The sequence below is a fragment of the Pleuronectes platessa genome, chromosome 9 (assembly GCF_947347685.1).
Source record: "Pleuronectes platessa chromosome 9, fPlePla1.1, whole genome shotgun sequence".
Lineage (NCBI taxonomy): Eukaryota > Metazoa > Chordata > Actinopteri > Pleuronectiformes > Pleuronectidae > Pleuronectes > Pleuronectes platessa.
The window spans coordinates 15,876,342-15,899,968 of record NC_070634.1 but is presented as its reverse complement, the minus strand read 5'-3'; the positions used below and the strand labels follow the sequence as shown (position 1 = coordinate 15,899,968).

The following is a 23,627-nucleotide window of genomic DNA, read 5'->3' as shown; positions in this document are numbered from 1 at the left end:
CAGTGTCACTAGAGAAACGGGGATGAGCTCTCACCTCTCTCGCACTGCGGCCCGGTGAAACCGTAGACACAGGCGCATCGGCTGGGCCCGATGCAGCGCCCACCGTTCTGGCAGCCGTTCTCGCACACGGCTACGGGAGAGACGGGAAAAGAGAGTGAATCACAGGGCAGCTTCACACTCTCCACTCCTCTATCACAGATTCACAAACACAGGTCTTTCATTAGGCTTCAAATGACTTCACCTTGTAAACACTTGCATCACTTGCACATAAACACACATTGCATTGTATATTTGTCCAGCTAACATATGTGAGGATTTTGTTTGATGACATCAGACCTTTAGACGATAACGTCAACTTTTCTTACCTCACGCCCTAGTTTTAAACTTTGCGTTAACCCCCAAATATTGGCTTAGCGTTTAATAGGGTTGTAATAGTCTGAAAAAGTCTTAATGTTTGGCTGAGACCCAAATCTAAAAACAGTAATGTGATTAAAATGTGTCAGTGCTGTAGGATGTTTCACTCACGTTGTCCACAGTGGCCTCCTGTGTAGCCCTTCGGACAGGAGCATGAGTCCTCCGCACAGCTGCCTCCATTCATACACCTGATGTTACATGACTGAACTGTTGGAGACAGAAAAGGGAAATGAGGGAAATGAGGTTGGGCCACAAAATGAGAAAGAAAGAGGATCGACAACAGATGCGCTTTGAAAATGAGCATCAAACCTCCACCTCACTCGTTTTATCAGAGAGCACAAGCTGCAGCATTGCCACAGAAGAAATAGAACTCAAAAAGGTTTTGTTATTTACCGTCATTATCGAACAAACCTATATTTTTAAGAAAGGAGAGTACAGTGTTTTTAATTGATCGACTTTGGCTTCTTTTCATTAAAGTCTCACCCAGTCAAAAAGCACATTAAGAGCTGAGACATCTGAGCCAAAATAAATAACTGTGGTCACTTTAAAGAACCTCTTTACACTTCAAATGGGGGTTTGAACAGTGCTGGCGTATCTTTGTTTCAGCAGACGACGGCTCAAAGGCCCCCAGGCCACAAAACCAGAGCTAATCAAGCAGACTGCGAGTAAAGGCAATAAGTCGAGCCAGCTGTATGCTGCAGTCAGTCAGTCGTTCAGGAATTTGCTGAGAGGAGAGGGAAAACGGGGTGAAGGGTGTGTGTGGGGGTGGGGTGGGGGGGGGGGGGGCTGTTTGGTGTAATCCAAACAGGCCAGGATGCAAAGAGAAAGCATTTGATTTTGAGCAGTGAATAAACAGAAGTGATGCACGGATCGATACTCAACTATCGATCCTTACGATTTCAGACCGGTCTGTTCTAGGGTCGATTCTCATGTCAAAAGTTGGCTATTTACAGTCTTCACTGATTTGAATGTGTATTTTTTTAACACGGTAGAAAGTTGCTAGCTATATGAACAGGATCTGTTACGTCTACTTCCGCCTGTCGTAGTAATAGCCACCTACAGGCACGTTGATGATGGCTGAGGAAAACAAGTGGAGCTTTTTCAGCTCCGAAAACAGCAGCAGGGCTGTAAATGATGTGCGTGGTAGGATGTTGAGGCACCGTGGCAACACCACAACACTTGTTAAACATGGCTATAATTTGAAGAAGCCTCCTATTTATTTCCCTTCTCTGAACACAAACTCAAGCGCAAAGTAGCATATCGGTGTCTGCGATGCAACCCTCGGTTTTACTTGGTATCAGATCCAAGAGAGTATTAACGGTATCGCGTGTCACTCATAAAAACAACACAGAGAGATGTAGTATTAGCTGTTATAATTTGAAACAGGACCTTCTGGCTGCCATAGTGTGAGAGAACCAATCTGACATCATCAGAGACGTCAGTGCGGCTTCTTTAAGAGAAACGTGTCCTTCGTCCGGGGCCAATTTCTGCTGACATGCTTTAACCGCACAGATAATGAGACACCTACAGTGCTGGATGCGAGCAGCCTTGTATTCCTTCCCTACATCCTGTTTTTTTTTTTTTTTTATATATATCCTCAAGGCTCGAGTGGATATTTTATTGTCCTTCACCTTACGCTTTCATCCCTCTTCCTTCCTCCACTCTTCCTTATTCCCTCGCTTCCTTTCATGCTCCTCTGTCTAAATCTTAATCGCAAGTTCAACATTAATTTCCTCTCTCTCTATCTGCTGCTCTCTCTCTCTCTCTCTCTTACTCTCTCGCTCGCTCTCTCTCCATGTGTCTGTTTATGTCTCTTTCCCACTTTAACGTTTCTGGCATGCGGAGCTGTGGAGCCGATGGGAAATGACTGGGCTTCCCCCATAGCTGAGGTTATGTTTTTTTTCCCAATGACACTTTATAACTTGCCAACATGAGGCAATTTTTCAGCCACTACAACTCACCCACTTACTCTGACTGTGTCCAAACACACTAAATATGACTTGTGTGTCAGACTATAACTGTGGGTAAACACACTTTAAGGTAGTTTTTCATTGTGATAACCCCATATGTCTCCATATGCACAGACTTTGGTTTAAATGAGTCCAATAGCACACATCTTGGATCGGTCCCCTGGGTAGTTTCAGTGAATTCAACGCAGCGCTGTAATTCACCAAGCTTGTCAACAAAGCTTTCCTCTCTCCATATTCTAAATGCATCTTAAGTCTCAAAGTCTTTCCACTCTGCTTTCTCATGTGCAACACTTGGCCGACTCTATGTACAGATTTGGCTGAAAACCTCACGGCAACATGTGGTAATCAATTAAAGCAATAGTTTGGGACTCTGGGGCACGCCATGTTTATAGGTTAGAGTACGACTGTGCTCTTTCCCCATTCTTCTCATTCACTCCCATGAGAGATCACTCAGCTCTTCCTCTCGGGTTTCACCCCCGGCTCTAAGACATGAGGTTAGCGCCGTACACTCCTCTGACTCGCTCTTCTTCTCTCGGGCCAACCGAAGGCGCAATGATGTGAAACTTATCAGGCGAATTATTCCAATAAGTAATTACAGTTTTCTCTCCCGCTGTGGAATAAACCTTGGAGCGCTCTGTAAACCACACTCTCCCAAAGCCGAGGGCATCCTGGGTAAACTCGTACATTTTTCAACAAGTCCCCCACCCCACAAAAACATATTTCCTAAATAGGTCAGTGGAGGGGGGGGGGGAGTATGGGGAAAGAGGCTAAGGTTGACGGGGGGAAGAAACTTTGCAGTAAGAGGCTCTCGGTCCATGTGTAGTCAGTGATATGTGCGCCCCCAGGAATAGAGGATGATGGGATAAGTGCTGAATAGATGGGAGATACTGCAGAGGTACCCAAGCGACAGATTAAGTCCATGACGTGTGTTTTCTCTGTAACAGTGACTAGATGGAATACGGAGAAGGAGGAGGACGCAAACATTTGGAGGCAGAGGAGGATGATCTCACTGGCGAGCTTCGGCCCGGCGCCCCCTCTCCTCATGCCACTCCGCCCCCGCAGGTGGAGAGCGATGGTCTGCCCCAGCGACCTGTGCCTGGAAAGTTGCACGTATATAGCAACAGGATGGGGGGATGTGCGTTTGTGCGAGCATGTGTGTGTGAGTCTTCCACCTTCTGAGAGGAAGGAGTCGGGTGTGTTTTCTGCGGCACCACAATGCACCTCTGTATTCTGGTAGTGTCGTCGGTGAGCTGCTTACATCTGGGTGTTTTTTACGAGAGGCTGCGCAACACAGGAAGTCCAGGCTTGTGTGTCGAGAGTATGTGTCGAGAGTGTGTGTTTGTGTGTGTGTGTGTGCACATGTCTGATGGAAAGCTGAGGAGCTTTACAGCCGTGTTTTGTCCTGATTTATACACAGAGACCTCAGGGACCCGGGGACAGGTCAGCTGCAGTTTCAGCAATAACTTGACGACGTAAAGAAACAGAAAGCTGCGTGAGATGTTTTCAACACAGGTCGGCGTCCACATGCAAACAATTCTTTCCATTTTACTCCACCTTTTTATTTCGGGAGTTATTTCTGTTCCCTACACACGTCATCACTCTAATTTAGGTATTTCCTTGCATATGTCATAACCAACAGGTCAGAGTGTTGTTTTGCTGTAAAGATTGGGCTTATAATTAGGCCTCACCAGTGTTTCCAGTCAATAGCCCATGGAGGCCAAAGACAGCTGTTCCTCAGCATTGGGGCAAGAACGTCCGTGGTAAGGATTTCGTAATTACGGTTAAAGGAAGACGGGGTAATAAAGATGACCCTATAACATCCTCTGCCCAGCTGCTCGGCTCTAAACTGTGCGTTTCTTACAAGGGTGACTAACAATGCTAACCCTTGTTGTCTGGGAAGTGACATATGACTGCAGGTTATAAGTAACCACGATTGGTGCAGATGACAAAGCTACACTGGCTTTGCAAATATTTCTCTCTCTGGAGATGAATACGTTTCTAACTGTCTGCTCGTCTCTCCACAGAAACACATGCTTGTAGTGTTCACTGGCATACAGCAAAGATTCCAGGAGAAAATCACAAATCTGTTGCTGATTTATCTAAACCCCGGCATTCCACAGGCAAGACGCCAGACATAAAGATGCTATCTATAACCCGGTGAACTGGGGTGCGAGAATCAGGCTGTGTAATTAAGGCAGAGGAAATTGCCGTTTCCAAGCGGATCTGCATCGAGCTGCAATCTGCTCCCAGCTGCAGTAAATTATTCTATTAAAAGGCAAGACAAGATCTACGATGAGGTGTGTTTGCCTTCTCCTGGCACGGCCTCAAGCCTCAGAGACAGATAGTGCTGTGAAAACAATTTTCGACTTGGTAATTTGTTTAACACCCCAAAAAACGGTGAGTGTGTCTAACAGGGTCGTACGGTTAAAGACCTAACCCTAACCAAATATTAAATGGAGCAAACGTGAGGTGTTTAGAAGCAGTTTAACAGATAACTTTGTGCTAAGGAACAGATCATACCTATAGGTTGGGTTATAACTTCATGTTAAAAACCAATAGCTGACTGTGGAGATGGCAGAGCGTTAACTTCCACGCAACAGAGTTTGTACTGTCTCCTGTACTGTCTCCCTTCTACCCCAGGCGCTACCTCTCACCTAATCACGGCAACATTTTCCTGTTGTTGTGAACACGTCTGACCCGGACAATCTACTGCTGCGTTCGGGGCAATTGTGTCTGGACATTATCTGGAGTTCATGTCTGAAAACAGCTTGGCAGAGAAGCCAAAGGATAAACACCCCTCAGCCGAGCCAAAAAAGCCTTCTTCGAAACTTCTAATGAGATTCTGTATAATCAAACTGATCATACATCATCTCAGTAGCTTCCCTTCCTGCGTCTCCGCTGCCTGTAGCCACGTTGAAGCAGCAGCATAAACCCCAGCTGAGGAAAGCTGAGAATCCCAAAGGGTCCCGATCAGCTTGGTCCCGACTCTCCAAAGCGCTCGCTATCGCTTCACTTTCTTGCTCCGGCCTCCGAGGAGAGCATGACTGTTGCCAAAGCACTGACTCTGCAGGGGAACTGTGCGTATCCTGCCACACGGGTCAGAGGCTGTTTTTCTCAACCGCTCCCTCCGTCCCCTTCCTCTAAAGGTCGTCCTCTCTTACGGCTTTTACGGGTCACAGCCAACTGATGTTCACTGTGTGTGTGTGTGTGTGTGTGTGTGTGGTTGCATGTATGTTTTTCTGTCTGTCTCTTTAAAATGAGTGTGAATGTCTACATATAGTGTCTGGGGTGTGGGTGAAAATGTGTGTTCGCGAGCTTATTGGAATGTGAGCATGTGTTAAGTGTCTGGCAGGGTCCAGGCGTGACTGACAAGCTGACTTTGGCCAATTGAGGCGATGGAGCTGAACACACTGCATGCTACTTAACACAAACACACACACACGCACACACACGCACACACACACACATACACATGCATGCTCCCTAAGTGGTGCTTTCTAACAATGTTTCAGCATGTCATGCACATATTAACTTCATATTGAAACCCTGCAGACATCACCCTAATCTCACTCAGATGAAGGTGACTTCACACACTCGGCGTGCGTACAGACACTCTCACACACACACGCACACACATCCTGAGCGGTCTGTAACTCAGCCCAGCAGACTGAGCTGGAGCAGCCAGACTCTCTGCTATAATCCTGACAAACCCTGTGACCTGCAGGCTGCAGCCGAGGCCTGGGACTCCATATTCTACTATTTCACTGGCTGCAGTTCAATTCTGGCTCCCGTGAGAGAAGGGTGGAACCATTAGCTCTGGAGATCAGCAGAGCATTAGAGCTATAGGAGCTGAAGCTACTCAGTGTGACAGGCAACACTGTTTGGTCAGTAGTTTGGGCCAATCAGCAGGATCGGAGGATAATTGATTGACGATTATTTAATTTCTATACATAGAATTACACCAGCGGTTTATTCTGCCAAACCTTGTGAACAGTAGGAAATCAGATATGGTGACGACTAGACAAAAAGCCTTAGCCAGCCGATTGTAAAATTAGCTTAGCACAAAGACTGGAAACAGGGAGATTGAGGACTGCTAATTAAATCAACTACTGATGCAGCTTCATTTTGACGATGTACGATTCTTCACATCTAACCCTCCACCAGAAAGGAGATAAGCATATTTTCCCAAAACGTCAAATTCTTTAATCATTGTTTCTCAAGTGATCATTATTTTCATTCTCAATCAGTCTGGTACGGAGGAGTAATAGGGCCATAATGAAGATAGGGGGAAATGTAAGTCCTTTTGGACAAAACTGTCAAATTAATGCATTTAATGGATTGTATGCAGATAAAAAGCTATTATCTATTGCAACACTATGATGGGGTTTGATGCTCGGAGAGATACATTTATTATTATTATTATATGTGTGTGATGAGCGGCACTACTGACCTCCTGCTCCTCCTCCACAGCTGGGAGAGAGCTGGCCATTCGAGCATGTACACATGTTGGGTCTGGAGCAGAAGCCATCGCCGCACGAGTTCCTGCAGATTGCTGGAGAGGAGAAGAGATTGAATTTAAGTGGCTCATTCATTCGTTTCTTATAATGACATAAGCTAAATAATCCCAGTTTATTTGTTATCTTTCCCACTGGGCTTTGTGGTATTTGTGGTATAGAGGATCGAGGAACTTACGAACGATACACTGGTTTCCTCCTGGCAGCGTCTTCCAGCCGGGACAGCAGTATGAATGGAAGCGAGAGCCACACACATTGGGCCTGACGGAGACAAAAAGAGAGAACAAACAAACTCAATACTCGCCCAGACCTCCCAAACATAGTTTAGCAAGAAAAAAAAACCTAAACAAATACACACAGTTATGAGTTTGTGAGCTGCCCAGGATCTGCACAGCCTCTGCTTTGAGGATAAACATAACAAACTTTGATACAAAGCCTCCTCCAGTGATGGATGGAGGTATTTTCACAGAGGGGAGCGAGGGGGGGGGAGAACGAGGGGCCTGAAACGACACAATGAGGAAACGCATTTTGTTTTCATTAAAGGCTGAATTTAAACTGGGAAGGACATATAAAGCCCTGCTCTCTCCCTGATTCCCTGCATGGCTGTCCTGTCCTCTGGCAAAGATCCAGAGATCCCCCCCATCGCTGCCTGACCCCGGCTCTGATCCTGACTGCTGGAGGGCCTTCGCTGAACTTTGACCCCATCTGATAGATGCAAGAGTCATAACAGTACTTTACTGGCCTGACAGGTTAGCCACAAAGTTTTAGTCTCAGGAAATGTTTAAACCACATCTAGAGAAGACCAGCGATGCTCACACACACACACACACACACACACACACACACACACACATAAACCAATAGCGGTTCAAAAATGGCAGCTGCCTTCCAATCATGCGCAAAGTACACCTCACTTTCACTTTTTATCATCCAGGAATAATTACACTCCCACTTTTAGCTCCGTTTAGTTAGAAGTGGAATCAAACTACCAACGTGCATCAATCCCAAAACCCAAATCCACATATTACGAGGAAGTGTGAGTCATTGTGAGTGAAATACACCAAAACGCTTCATAAAGCTGTGTAACAAGCAGAAGTGATTCCAACTCTGTGGTCGTACTAATGATATCCTTACTGACCTTAGTGTGTAATAGTCAGTATATCTGAGGTCATCAGCCCTGGTGGGTTGTTGTTTGCGTTTACAGGCGGAATGACGAGGAACCCAGGGAACGCAGCTCAGTAAATTGGGGGAAAGCGTGATACAGATGCTGCTGGTGGAGCCATTTACCACAGAGATCACATCCCCTATAGTCTGGAAAATATCTGCCCCCAGGACATAATTTATGAGTGTTTAAAGTAACACTGGCCAAGGTCTAGCAGAATTACAAAACAACTTAACAAGCATTTAACAAGGGGAACCCCAGTAGTTTAGTATTGCACTTTCATAAAGCTGAGGGGCGTGTTAAGGAAAGGCAAGGTTTGAGTATTAAGTTTCAAAAACACTTGGGTCTACATTTACCAGGATGCAGCTCAAATGTTAATAATCATGATGATATTATATGAGTTATTTCGTTAACTTTGCAGAGCTGTCTCACACAGGACATCTTCAAATTTGACAACTTGCTGGAACATTCAAGCTTGGTGTAAGAATGCGGTATGGGTTATCCTTTGGAGCTGATTTGATTAAGGAGGCAGGTCCAGGAGGTTATTTTTTTCCATAACATTTCGAGATAGGTAGGGGGTTAGCCTCGGTGTAGGTTGGCACTCTACAGGCAATAATAATAATAACTTTGTGTATAGGGCACTTTTTCAACACGAATTTCCCTTCTAGTGATCATTTCTAATCAGTTAGTCAATCATATCCAATCGAAACAATCGAAAAGTTGCTTATTTAGTCTAACTAGCCAGGCCAAAAGCCAAATCAACAGTCACTTGAGAAGTGACTGTTGATTTTCACTTGTTGAGAGACTTGAAGGAGAAATTCTAGGATGTGTTCTCGTTTTTGCTAAAGGAAATGCCTCCGTCTTATTATTATGACTTATCTTTGGATAAAGGTTTGAAATGAGGGAAACAATCGCCAGACTTTGTTCAAAATCCACATTCCAGCATCTTTCAAGCTCACTCATCAACGCATTATATTTCATTTGTGGAAGTTGTGTAAATACCAAAGAAAAGAGAGCCACAATTCCACATTCCTCAAGGAGTTATATTCCAGATTATTTCCTGAAACTGCTGCTTTACACTCAACCAGCAGAGACTCTGGGAAGTTGATGGTCCAACAGCACATTTCCTTGAAGAACTAATTATTGAAATGCGTTCTCGATAATCGGATTGACTAATTATTTGTTTGCCAGGAAACCAAAAATAAAAGTCAACATGACAGTTAGCTTTTTCTTGAACAGAAAAGAGCATCTCATGAACTTCTCAGGTTCTTCCTGCGTGAAACAGATGACCGACCTCCTTCCTCAGCAGACAGTAGACCCTACTAACCACAGGCTGTCACCAGGGAGATGACAGCTGGGGTTCGAATCTCTGATGGGATGAATAACAGGGCACACCTCCAACCACATAACCAGATGGCATGGTGGGGGGACAGAGAGACAGACAAACAGATGGGCAAGCAGACAGGAGATATTTACGTAGGCAGAAGCCGTGGTCAGACTGAGAGGGAAGAGAAATAAAACAGACCCAAAGCAGAAACTGAAACGTGAGGGTTGACGTTTTAAAGAGAAAGTGTCAAAGGCAGTGAGAGGAATGGCCGTTAGGATGGGGAAGGGAAAACCGGACGGTGGGAAAGGAACTGGAGATCAGTGGGAGGCAAAGCAAAACAAGTTTATGTTGAGAAGAGGAAGAAGCAGGAGGAGGAGTGGGAGCGAAGAACAGAAGATATGGAAACGAAGGAGAAAGCCGTATAAGCAAGAAGAGGCCAGACCCTCGGTGGGGGCTGAATTTCTGGGGAAAACAAACAAACTAAACTGAGCTTTGAAAAAAAAGAAAGAATTTGAAATGCATAGAGCCATAGACATCAGCATTCCAGCACATAATGAGCAGGGAACTTAATTTCTTCCTGATCTATTTGTCTGCAAAGCGTTAAAGATTTTCCACTGTTACAGACCCGGGGGATGTCAATATATGAAGGATTACACGGGTCAGACCCCGAGGTGCTCTGGTTTGTTATTCTTCCTCTCTCTCTCTCTGACTTCTTCTATCACACAGAGGAGGCTTAAGAGGGTGAGCTGAACTAAAACAGACTGAAAGACAGCCATAAAAAAATGGAGTTTAAGCCCCGGGGGTTTTCCTCAATATTGAAATGTCCTACTGTTCTCAGGCCTCAATCTAAAGGAGATTAACTCTTCTGTGGCCATGTCGCGCACTTTGAAGCTGCCTCCTGGCCAGTGGATCGCTCATTAACTGCCATTAATAGTAATAGAAGGAAAATGGCTGCCACTGCATCCAAGGGGAAATGTGAAGAATGGAGGAAAAGCGGAAACTGAAGTTAGGGCTCAAAGGACGGACAGTATTAGATAGATTTTTGGGAGTGGACCTAAGTACTTTTTGATTCTTGGTAAGATAAAAAAAATCAATATGAATCAGTCATTTTGGCCACTGCTCAAATATGATCACCGTTTTCTGCCGGACAAAACAACATATTGATTAAACGTCTGTGATTGTCTTTGTTTTTTGGTGGTTTCTTTCCATTTAGCAACGACTTGTAAAATGAGAAACTGCAAAATCAACAAGCCTGTTCGAGGCTGTGGCCTGGGGGTCCTCTTCCCGGTGCAGGAATCCACGGGGTCAGAGGGTGAGGCAGTTCAGAGAAACAGCCTCCTCTGACCTACAAGGAAGGGCAGCGCTGCATGCAGGCAGGCGTGGAAAATGACTGCAGACAGTTTCCATCAAGAAACGGACCAGAAGTTCACAGGTGACAAGGCTCCAGGTCAGGTGTCTGTGTTCATGTATGTGTGTGTGTGTGTGTGTGTACTGGTCACAGGTCAAAGGTCATGTGCCTGGTATCTGACCCTCCCTAGGCAAACTCTTACATAGTGCTGCCTCTAGCGATAACTCAGCCTGCTGCTCAAACAGAGGAGATCATACAGACATGTAGGGAATAGTCAGTGACTCAACTTCATGGTGATTAGGGCGATGGATAGACATATTACAAGCTAGGTATTGTACTTCTATGGAAAAATATTACAGAGTGTATGACCTCTGCCAGTCCCCTATGAAACCACGTGTAAATGACCCAAAATTCTTTGGGTAATGTCCTACCCCTCCACAATTTCACAAATATTATTCAAGCAGTGTTTACGTAACTACAAACAACTGCAGATGAAAACATAACCCCCTTGTAATAAGTGGTAAATTACAGAAATATACAAGTTCTAATTGTAAAGAAATGTCTTCACTGACGGGGTCAATATTTCATATCTCCTGTTGTTAGTTGCTCGTGCTTCAGAGCAGCTGAAGGAAGCACTGGAAGAAAGGAAGGACAGGAGGTAGAAAGGAGGTAGGCATGAGGGGAAATGAAGGGGAAATGAAAAAAACAAAGGAGAAATGGCAGAGCATAAGAGGAGAAGGTTACATTGCAAATAGTTTGTGAGTTTGGTTTATGTTAACTATAAAATCCTAATCGAGGATAATAACCGGACCCGTCGGATAAATGTCCTTCCCACCTCAGAGACGAGAAACAGCGGGTACTTTCCCGTCCTGGCAAAACATTCTCCCGCTTAAGTCTCCACTAGAGAATTGAACGTGAATTGAATTGAGAAACAGATAAAGGGGGAAAGAGTGAGAGATTATTGGCCGTGTAGTGGAGGCAGGAATTGGCTGTGTTTGTTGAGATGACTCTTCTGGCTGAGAAACAACGGGGAGATTAGGTTCTATATTGTATTAACTTAAACTGCGGTCGACCATACACACCCCAGAGGAGATTGATTGTTTTTCTTATCAATGAAAAATACATGTGATAAACGCAGAGACCTTTCTTGACTCGGATGATTTGTGGCGGAGATAATATTGTTTGTGATCGGCAACAGAAATAATTGTAAATCAAACACAGCTCTGCACATAAATAAGCTTGTGCGATGCCTTTATGTGTTGGTTTTGTGTAAGCGTCGATGTGTGTGGTAGCGTCAACTGTGGGAAGTAAACCAATGGCGAAGGCTTTTTTTTTTTTTATCCAGCCTGACATTAAACAGAAACCACTTTATTCACAGACCACATGCCAATCAGTGGTCCCAGATAATCCTGCCTTTACTGCTCAGCCTTACCCTGCACGTACAGTAAGTATAAAGCACAGACACATAAAAAAACTAAAATGGAACCTAATGCACATAAAAGAGAAATTGAGAAGCTGGCGATTCTTCACGTGTCCCAAATATAAATTCCACCCCAGCTATTTTGGGGCTCTTTATTCCTTGTCCTCAAAGCACTCTGAGGTAAGGAAGTTTGTCCTGTGACTTTGAAAAACAGGGAAATGCTTTTCCCTTTCAAAATGATGCACATGCCAAGGCCAGACTAAAAATAGAGGATCGTATCCTGGCCATTGGGGTGGTATTGACGTTTAAACTGGAGGGGACTGGAGCAACCGAATGTGATTCTCTGCTTCGGGTCTGACTGTCAGCCAAGGTAGACAGCATCCAAAAAAACGCCTCTCCTCAACAGAGCAAAGCGGGGCCAAGTTAATAAGGTGGGTGGCTGGGGCGGGAAAAAAAACTTTGCTGGACTCTTCAACACGAGAGATAAAACTATGAATTTTTAACTCTTACATTAGAGAGAAAATAAGGGAAATCAAAAACTCCCCATCTCCGCCTCACTCTTTCCTTCTCTTTCTCTACCAACCAGACGCTCAATCATCCATCGAGTGGAGCAGACGCTGCAGCCCGCCAGGCTAAACTCTGATCAGATGCTGCCCTTGAGTGGACTGGTGCCAGCCGGTAGTGTGGGAGCCAATAAATCAGAGTCAGTCAGCATAAGACCAGGCACAACCAGAGACAGAGCAGGGGATACGGAGCTCCAGCCAGCAAATAAACACTACACCACAGCCCAAGGCCAGTGTAATGGGCATCATTAAAATAACCTCCCTCCAACTCCCACAAAGGGAATCTGTTGAAACCATACTGACTTACTGACAGTCCACTGGGACTGGTGCACCTCTTGCACCTTGTACACGCAAATGCTGATATTTAGCACAAAAAACGAAACCTGGTCCACATGCAAACGGCATTTTAAGTCCCTGAACCTCTGGCTTCTGTGTATACATGAGAAAAGGGAAAACAATGACATCACATTCTACTTTGTGCACGCCAACTGTTGCTTTGTGTAATGAGCCTGTGCCAGAAACAACAACAGCAATGGCGGCTAGATAACCATATTCGCTATGCTTGGTTAGCACTGCTTGGTTAAATTATGTTAATTACATTTTCATTACGGCACAACATTACCAGCATCCACAGGCTTCTGCCATGCCCATTATCACTTAGAACACAGAGTTCTTCTCGGGTATTTGACAAATGTCGAATTTATCGGTAACTACTGGGACTTTACGCGTTTTTGTGTTCTTCTATATTTGGACGGAGATACTTTGTAAACATCTCATACATATATATATATTTCTTGAAAACGGAGGGGGAAGTATAAGATAAAAAATTACAGCAGTAGAGAAGACAAGCTCTTCGCTGAAAGCATTACGTTAAGAGACAAGCATCGGGTTTGCATGTTGTTTAGTTAGTTGTCATGAACAGTCGAATCCACTGCTCCCTGTGTACGACACATTTGGCCCACACCCCACAAAGGCTTATCAACAACCACAACACTTAACTTAGTCATTGCAAATGGGATTTCGTCACCCTGAGGCTTCAGCACAGCGGTGGTTAGATGACTAATTTTACCCAAATTCACTTGAACTGTGATCGCTTGCAGCAAGTGACGCTCAAACGGTTACTGAAAACAAATTCAACACATTAGATTTGTTTGCTCTGGCCTGCTCGCCACAGCACAGGGGAGGTCGCTTGAAGAGCCTCCGGATAATTCGAGTGACAGTTACGAGGCAACACCTAGAAATCCAGTGAAAATAATCAAAAAAGATCTCAAACAGTTTCAGTTCGGGGGCACTCATCTCGGCCCGGAGCCCGTCCTGTTTCACATATACCCTGATTTTCAAAGATCCTGGTCACCTCCTTACTTCGGTGCACAAACACGATCACTGCATGAGCATTTCATTCCGAACACAGTAGTAGTGTTTCCAGAACTTTTAACAATGTAATGGAAAAAGTCTGCAGGCCTTTGTTTCTTGTTCCCATGAAGCCACACACTATTCGATGGGAATAATACTCTATTGTTCAAAGTCTCCCCTGGTTTCTCTTTGCTCTCTCTCCTCTGGCCGCTCACTTGACTGTCGGTTTGACAAACTGTGAATGTGAATTATTGCTCAGTCAGATCACGCGTTTAATGCATCCAGTTGAACGGCAATCGCCTCAATTGTGGTGCGGTGAGCGCTTGATGCAGCAGACAGGATAATGGTGGCTGTGAACAGCAAATGATAAAGGGCTTCCATGCTCGCTCAGTCTCTTCTAAACAACATCTTCTTTAGAGTAACGTCTCAATGAGGACTATTTTCTTTATTCAACATGGACAAATGCCTTCCATAGTAAGCCAAATGAGGCAGTCAAATCTAATTCCACTACGCAGCAGGAACCCTCCCTGAGCATGTTTGGAGAGAAAACAGCAGTTCTAGACTCTACATGGGCTTTAGCGTGCATTGGCAATAAGCCTAAACTGAACACAAATCACAGAGTTTGGTTATTTGTCACCATCACTATCGCTACCAAACTCGTTTTTCATCTCTTTCACCTCGTTTCCGTATTTCCTTCACCTTTCTTTTATACTTTTCTTTAACTCTTGTTCTGCTGCTTCGTCACCTACAGCGATGAAACAACTGCCCCTTTTCATACCCCCCTCCACCCCAGGGTGATACGAATACCTCATTTCCTGTGGCTTGGCACTGGGGGAGCCGTAAGCTGGGACAGATGGGAGTATGATTGGAATAACTGATGCCGACACTGAAAACGGGGGCCCCAACAAAACACTCTTTGTTTTGTAGCGAAATATACAGTGAAAAAGTCTTAGCTGCACACTGACATACATCCCACACCCAAATTCATGGTGTTTAGTGAGAGAGCTGGACGGCAGCAGGCGAGAGCGAGAGAGAGGGGGGGGGTGCAGGGGGGAGGAAGGGGTGGGGGAGGTTGCAGCTGGTGAGAGGTGATGTGATCCCTGGTGCTCATTTCACTGGATACTCCCCACATATGGACACTCAAATAAACAACACCTTTAAAAACATACACATGTATGTTCATATGTACCCACACACACACACACACACACACACACACACACACACACACACGCACCGTTCTCCCCATCGCTTGGTTCCACTTCGAACAGCAGGGGGCCAGAAAACTGCCCTCAGCCGTCCTGAACTACTTTCTCCAGCTTAAGTAATCCCCATTGGAGACTTTGGGTCATGCTTTCCTCTCATCATCTCTTCAAAAGATGTATAGGATGCTGCTTCTTTCCTCCCTTTTCCCATGTAAAATGCCAAATTGCTGTAAACAGACTGGGAGATCTCTGTGTGGCGAAGCGGCCTGTTTAAGGTTGAGCATGTGCTGTTTTTGTGAAAACAATGTGGTAGTATTCAGCAGCATAATTTGGTATAAGGCGAGCTTGGCTACAGCCCAGAGAGCCCAGCAGTTTGAGAGAGAGCTGCCAGCAAAGCAGAGAGGGGAAAGTCATTTACATTTAGAATCCTTCTTCTCCGGATAAAGCAACAAATGTTCTGAGTTGTGTATGCAAAACCAGACTTAATGCACTTCTCCTCATTTCAGCCTTCCTCTTATGAATACTTCTAAAGTATAATATCAACCAAATCAATACCAAAATGCACAGCTGTTTATTTAGGTTTTGACAAAGACACAGCCCTACCCTCTTAGAGTCTCCTGGCCGCGGCGTCGGACCCGCTGCGCCTCTCTCTGGTCCACGGGGCTGGTCAAGCGGGTCGCTGGATACTGTCCATTCCCAGTTTGTTCAGACGCCACATGAGCCGCCGCAAGACACACCGCCACCCAACGCAGCAGCATCTGAGCCAGATTCCCTGATCCCATTGGTCCGTCTGGCTATCCCTCCGACCGGCAGCGCCTCCGTGTTAACACTTACTCTCTGACTCTCTGTTCACCGTGCGGACCCAGGCTGAGCAGAGGGATCTAGACCTGGATCCAATCCTGTTGTGCACGCCAGAGTAGGGGCTGTAGACGGAGGAAGAGAGGAGTTAAAAGTTAAGAAACACACAAAACCTTTATTGGACATAGACTGAAAGCGAAAACTTTTCTGTGATGGGTTTCACCATATTCTTGTCAAGTGGGTTATTAGCATCACTGATGATAGCAGAGTGGCTACTTTAACAGTTTGTCGTGCGCCTTGGTAAAGTCAAGTTTGGACTTGGATTGGAAAGACAGAAGTTGAAAGTTTTAACCATTTATCGATAGTTTTATGCCAATTTGAAGCAAAAACTGTGAATCCTACTACGTAACCGTGTTATGTGACTGTTTTACTTTTAGCTAACAATCTAAACTTTTCAAAGCATTCTCAGTTGCACCATTGACGTGTACTGACTTGGTTTGATTGCCAAATTTAGTTCCTGGCAGAAGTTCCCCACTGGACCACAAGTACCTCTTGTTGGAAATCACTGATGTTATGGATCAAATTGATTTTGCCCCTTGTATGCAGCTCAAATCACCCTCACACGTTCTCCAATTGGAAAAACCCTGTGAGAAGCACACACCATACCAGCGGTGGTTATATCGAGAAAAGAGGAAACATATGAGCCGCTCGTGAATAAAGACGAACAAGCGAGAAAATAGACGAGACACTTAAAACCCAATTTCCAGCAATCTGTTTTCACTGTAATGCACTTCAAAGCATGTCTCATAAGGGGTTATCACTGCAGACAACAAATACTGCGTGTGTTGACGGCAGACTAGAGACGGAAAGTCATAAACTGACTAGATAGACATGTTCGGTGTCTACGATGCAATGCTGTTAGCTAAATGTTAAATGTTTATCGTCTTTAAATTGGATGATAATAAGGAACATATATATACCATCAAAACATCATATATATTATAAAAATTTATATTTGGAAATGCACACTGGTGGTCAAACCCCTGGAAATATAAGAAGGTAAATATCAGGGGTTATAAGAAGCAACATTTATTTTAGTTTTACTTCATATTATCTCTTAAGTTGTTTTTTGCTGTGAAAAACTCTATATATGTCATATGTGCAAACTGTGTCAAGAGGTCATAGCTTTGATGGAAAAGGTCACACGCAAAAAAAAAGCTGTGACTCACTACCTTAAATCATAGCTGTTGCCTAGAGGGCGCCAGAGGGACAGACTAGATGGGGGCTGGTCGAAAGGACAAGAGTGAGAGTTAAGTAAGAGTTAAATGGTGATGTAAAGATAATCAAGTAGCTCAAATTACTCTCTCTCAGTCATTCTTCCCAGATCAGTTACTGATCTTAAACACACAAGAATCCCCCCCCACTGCAGTTTCATACAAAATATGGATTCCTAAATCTAATTATTTCACATTTTCTAACTCCATACTGAGCATACACTAAGTCTCAAAAGCCGGGCCAAGCTGCATTAGCGTATATTAAATTGAGAAACATCCAGGGTCCAGCTGGGTTGGACCGCCGTGAGGTTTATTTTCTCTTCTCCACCTCATTATAGACTTCAGGTTAAAGAGTGAACTGTGGGCCCCTGGTGATATATAACCTCAGCAGACTCAGCCCTCCAGCCCTCAGCCCTCCAGTCATGGATCCCACCATATTAGCTGGGCTGGACAAATAAAGGAAAAGAAAAGAAATATATGTCCCTATGCACATCACACAGACTGAGATGAATTTTAAAGGAAATAGGAGCTAGAGAAGACTCTATAGAGGAAGAGATGAATGTGAGTATAAGTGTCCATAACCATGGAGGTTACGATTTCACCACTGTCCGTTTGTTGGTTGGTTTGTGAACAAAATGACACAAAAACTACAGGATGGATTTCCATGAAACTTGGTTGGAGGATCGGTATGGTTCAGGGAAAAAGCCATAAACTTTTGGGGCGTATCCAGGTTTTCTTATTTTACTTTCTTTAACATTGCGAGAAAGGTCATTTTTACAACATTGTCACCAATTTCCCGGGCAATGATTCATGGATCTTGCTGAAAAAAATCTGTCACATTTAGGGGATTGATGTCTACGAGTCTGCGGTGCAGCTTGACTGAATTTAAGAGGACTGTTGGGCCTTTGCAGAGGTATGCACTCTACTGAGTGCCATTCTAGTGAATCCACAAATCATTTCCCCCATTTAATTCAAACCAAAATAACTGTATTAAAAATATATGACTGGAACAACTACTTTTTGATGGCTTAATTAACCCCTTAATAAATCTTATTTATTTGTATATCTACACTTTCTCCTTAAAGTACAAGTTCTATATAAAAAACACACATTTTCCCCATTCAATCATGACAAGTAAAAGCTGTGGTTGAAGCTGCTTGAAGGAAGCAAAGTAGATGGAGTCAGGATCCATGGTGAACAAAAGAAATGCCTGATCAATTAAGGAGTTGGAGACTTCTCCCACTGAGGGTTCTGTCAAAGTAAAGCATCCATCCATCCTGCATTATCAAAGAATCCTCTGCACGATGGAGCATGTAAACAACAGAATATTTACTACAAAATGTAAACTAAATAATCTCATCGCACAACTTTAAATCAGTAGATTCCTATGAAGGGTCATGTCAGACGCAGAAAACACAAGCAAGAGTGTCTGTGGATCCGAGCACAGACACTCTTCAACAGCCATCTCTACTTACACAACTTCTTCAAGTTGACATAAAGACAAATGTGTATTTTTCCATAACGCTGCAGCAAGGACACGAGCTCTGCTTGTCACCACAACTTTATGAATGGAGGGGGGACAAGCGCAACATCAGCTCCTGTGCGCAGAAACGCGAATTAATCGAAGATGGAAAAATTTGGTTAGTGCGCTTTTTTATTTCTCTGAAAGAAGAGACTCCGCTTCACTCGCCAGAGAATAATCTTACCCCAAAACTATAGGAACGTCAGCAAGACGAGCAATCAGACTGTAGAACGTGACCAGCCTGTCGGTGGGTTTCTGTTTTTTTCACCCAGTTTCCCCCCAAAGAAGCCGGTAGAAAGTGCGAACTACGCGCATGGACGCGCACGGGAACCCATGTGGAGCTCATCATCCACCTCGCTGCATGGTAAACGTGCAGCCGAGCAACAGACATGCATGAAGAGATAATGTCCCGGGAAACAACGGACTTCTTAAACAATAGTCACCATCAAACCCATTGATAAGTCGAGCGTTAAGTGTCAGGAGATCAGCAATGCGCACGGTACCTTGCAACAATTGGAGTGCCTTGGCGTCGAGGAGCCCCGAGTCGGAATATGAGACAGGATATGTTTCCCCAGAATGGAATATTTAACTATAGCCTTGTGAGAAAAAGAGAAAAGTTAGGGAATTGCCCTGTTTGGGAGAGAGGGGAGGGGACACAGGGAGAGAGAGAGAGGGGGGAGAGAGGGGGTAGGAACGGACTGCAGGACAAACCCACATTCCTCAAGACTCCTAGAGTTGTTATAACAGGGGCCAAGGCAGCTAACTCTTCACACTGAGGCTAACATGGCTTCACCATCATCCCTGAAAAAGAGGGTTAGAAAAACACTCCTGCAGCTTCCTGAGTGATGACACTAAAGTAAATGATCTCTGGTGACTGCTAAGTGGCATTTGCATTAACATGAGGCTGAGGTGAAAAGAGCCAACAGTTGAAAATCAACAGGGACATTTACATTATCCATGTCCTGCTGGTAGTTTAGGAAAAATAAAAGTATTCAACGGGTTAATTGAAATTAGGAGTAACATCTTATTCCACAACCTAAGGACTCCAAATATATAATAGAAAATTAATTACTTTTTTAGCGTAGTGCTCTTGAATCCATTTTTTTTTATCACCTTATTCTAGTTTAGTCATATGATCTTTTAATTTAGTATTACTGCGTTTTACTCTGTTGTTGCATTTTAACTGTAATATTCGGCAACTTTGCACAAAAGCCGCTACACAAGTCAAGTCTTAGTTGATTTGGTAAATGAAGTTGCAAAGCCTGAAGAGTGCGTTACCCCGTCACACCGTGTCAAATTGACGCTTGCTATTCAAATAGTCCTCTGCTATTTACTGCTTCGGCCCACCGCTGCATGTGATTGACACATCCTTGTGCTTTGTTGCCACAAGTGCTGATAGGAAGTTCACATTGCGAGTGGCCATCTGGGTGGTATATGGGTGAGGACAGCTGAGCACATCTCAGATGCTGCGACCCACTGTGCTGGTTTCACCGCTCTCAACAAGAATAGTACAGTGTGGATCTATGGGGGGGGGGAGCTTTAATTTTCTATTTGAATAAAATGAGAAAGCAAAAGTGGTTTAGAGCAAATGGATCGTTGCTGTTTTTACTGTTTTTAGTGCAGCTTTATTTCTAACCTTGTTCCAGCACATTCCGAGTCTGATGTAGAGACATCTACTACATAAGAAGAACCTCTGCTAGTCAGAGTGGATTGAGAGAGAGTTTGTCATCTGCAATTGACTCGTTTTTGGGGAACAACAGTAGTTTTGCTGAGGACAGGGACTCTTGAACTGTCTCACACACACACACACACACACGGATCATAAATACTTTTTTACACAAACAGACTTGAGAGCTACCTGGATATCGTCTTATTTCTCCTCCCTGACATCATCTGATGCTTCGACAAAGGGCTGAGATTACTGCCTTTTTCAGTTTTCAGGACAAAGATTTTTAAAAAGTTGGGTAATTGCAACCAGCTGCTTCATGCTTTTTGTCCGGGCATGATTTAGATTCACCCAAATGAATGCATGGATTAGGATTTCCGGAGCAGAGATGACGTAAAGCCACATTTAATTATCAGGAGATTCATTCAACTTTCACTTGAAAACTTGAACATTTCCACATTGTGCTCACTGATAAATGAAAGTTCAGCTTTGAGTCCACCACATGATTTAAACAGCACTGAAACTGCCTGAGAAGATTCCCATTAAAGCAGATTTTAGTATTGATACATGGACACACACACACACACACACACACAAACACACACATGTCAAAACCCAACCACACACACGTTCGTACCCACTCTCACTCCATCCCAGTGAGCAGGGGAATTCATTGTAATGGGGAACACGCAGCCCACTGTAGGACCAGCCTTCAACATGCAGCAGAGTCACACAGGATGATTTGTGGTGTGCTGCAGAAGCTCTGAAGGAGTCTCACAGTCTCACAATGACAACCTGAAAGTGGGGATGAATGTGAACAAACAATCGGACCCTCTAGGAGTTTCAAGCCCATGTATTTGTGTGTGTGTGTGTGTGTGTGCGCGAGTGTGTCCTTTCTCTCTTTCCTCCCTCTCTCTCCCAGCATCCCCTCCCTCTCCCCTCTAAACAGAACCACATTTTGCCATGCAGTGATCTGGCTACAGTGAAAACACACCACTGTCTGTGTGTATTGTGTGTTCAGAGCCCGGGGAAATACTTTTACTAGCCCTCCCCTTCCTCTCTTTTCTCCTTGCGCTCTTCCTCTCACTTGTCTCCCATCTCTTGTCTTACCATTACATACATTCGTATACACATATGTAAACACTCACACACACAGACGCACCACATGTCGACCTCCGGTGAATACAAGTGGGTCGAGGAGCCGTGTGTGGAGCCAATGGCAGCGTGCGCTGGTGATGTCACCGATTTTTCCGATCAGGGTCATTACAGGAGAAGAAGTTCTTTTGCTTTTCGTGTGCTGGACTCACGTTCGGAGGTTTGGCTCGCGACACGCTCGAAAGTGCAAACATGCGACACTAACATGTGTTTTCAAGATAACCAGTTGTATTGTCAGGCCTAATACTTGGTCAAACTTAGTTCTTGTGAGACTTGTGGCGACAGTTGTGTCGACCACTCGGGCTCACGAGGATAAAAGAAGGCTATTTGTTTTACATGGACCAGACTACATTATTATTACATGTGCCAGGCCCTAGGAGCAGGAACATGAGGGCTCGGTTGTGCCGTGGTTTGGTCGCTTGTAGCTCATGTGTCAGATTTGATTATGAGTATCATTAACAGATAAGGAGAAGGATACACTGGAATGCGATGTCTCCTTTTTGTTTGCGTGTGAGTGTATGCAAATGAAAATGATCTGTCCTTTAGTCAACACTTGTAATTGAATTCCTAAAGCGATGCCTGATCTCCCCCAGGGCTGGAAGAGAGAACCAGGCGAGACCTCCAGTGCCTGGCAGGTTGGGGCTTTCAGACTGTCTTCAGCCCCAGCCAGGAGAGACATCACTGAGCCAAATCACTTCCATGACAGCCTCTCTGCAGGGAGAGATGCATGGCCAGTATTAGTCATACTGTACTGCTGCCCATATAGTGGTGAACCATTTTTCTCATATATATATTCAGTATATTCCAATTCATGATGTAAAATAAACACTTGATACAGAAATTGTATATTTTTTGTTTGAAAAATGATTTTACAAACACATTCAAAATACAGCTAGTGTTCGCTTATTGCTTCCACCAACGGGGTTATGTTTTCATCTGTGTTTATTTGTTTGTCTTTTATTTAGCAGGATTGCATAAAAATAACAGGAGGGATCACCACAAACCTTGGTTGAAAGATTCTTTTCACTTTCTTGAACATTGTTAGATAGGATTGTCTCAATGTTTTAACCAATTTTCCCAGGCAACAATTTAATGGATATAGATTTGGTGTGGCTTGAATGAATTAAAGGCAACTGTTGGGCCTTGGTTGAGGCAAGAACTCTATGTAGTGCCATTCCAGTTGCGATATGTGAAAGTGGTGAACCAGCTTTCAGTGGATCTTGTGTATCTTTACCATGTATTTACAACAAGATGAGAAGTTTTAGTGGCATTGATGTGTTAAAACTACGATATGAAAAGGAGAAAACTTTCACAATTAGGGAAGACATGCTTGAATTTGCAGGGTTAAAGAAAGAGAGACATTGGAGGACCAATAGGTTTTAGTTAAATGAAGCGCTTATGTGGTTCATTGAAGCATCAAAGCAATGAAATAAAGAAATCAGAGATCTTGTCGTTTGTGCACATCGCTGACTGTAACGGTTCCCACTATTCCACACTGGATTTATTCACACGCCGGGTCTGGAGCTCGTAGTAGGTTTTGGCAGAGGGTAACCTTAAGGTCACGAGAGCGTGGAGATGTGTGAGTGCATACATAGTGTCGGTGTGTATGTGTATATTTACATGGTAAGGCGGGGCTGGGGGTTTGGCGGTTGGTTTTGTAGTGTCATCATGGTCTTTTTGGTTTGTGGTTGGAGGTCTGTGGGGTCAGGGTGGAGTGTGGCTGGGTCTAGAGATGGTCCCAGCTGGAAATCCTGTGGTCAGCCGGTGGTTTTTTTCCTGGATGGATGGAAATGTGATCTCTGCACCACACACATAAAGAAACAAACAAACGAACATGTACATGTACGCCGTCTGTAAGTGGAAAACAGAGACAGATAGAAACTGACAGACTGACAGACAGACAGACAGACAGACAGACAGATCTAGATAGATAGAT

At 44.3% G+C, this 23,627-nt stretch overlaps 1 protein-coding gene across 1 annotated transcript in view; it reads right to left on the bottom strand.

Moving 5' to 3' along the window:
- fbn2b (fibrillin 2b) overlaps positions 1-19,535 on the bottom strand; it is a 64,062-nt gene extending 44,527 nt beyond the window's left edge. The window contains exons 1-6 of the mRNA XM_053431191.1: positions 19,374-19,535; positions 15,880-16,199; positions 7,077-7,159; positions 6,835-6,936; positions 526-621; positions 35-130 (exon numbers count right to left, since the gene is read on the bottom strand). Of these exons, the coding sequence (XP_053287166.1) occupies positions 35-130; positions 526-621; positions 6,835-6,936; positions 7,077-7,159; positions 15,880-16,058 (556 nt within the window). The 5' untranslated portion in view covers positions 16,059-16,199; positions 19,374-19,535. The remainder of the gene's footprint in view (positions 1-34; positions 131-525; positions 622-6,834; positions 6,937-7,076; positions 7,160-15,879; positions 16,200-19,373) is intronic.
- Positions 19,536-23,627: the final 4,092 nt, after the last annotated feature.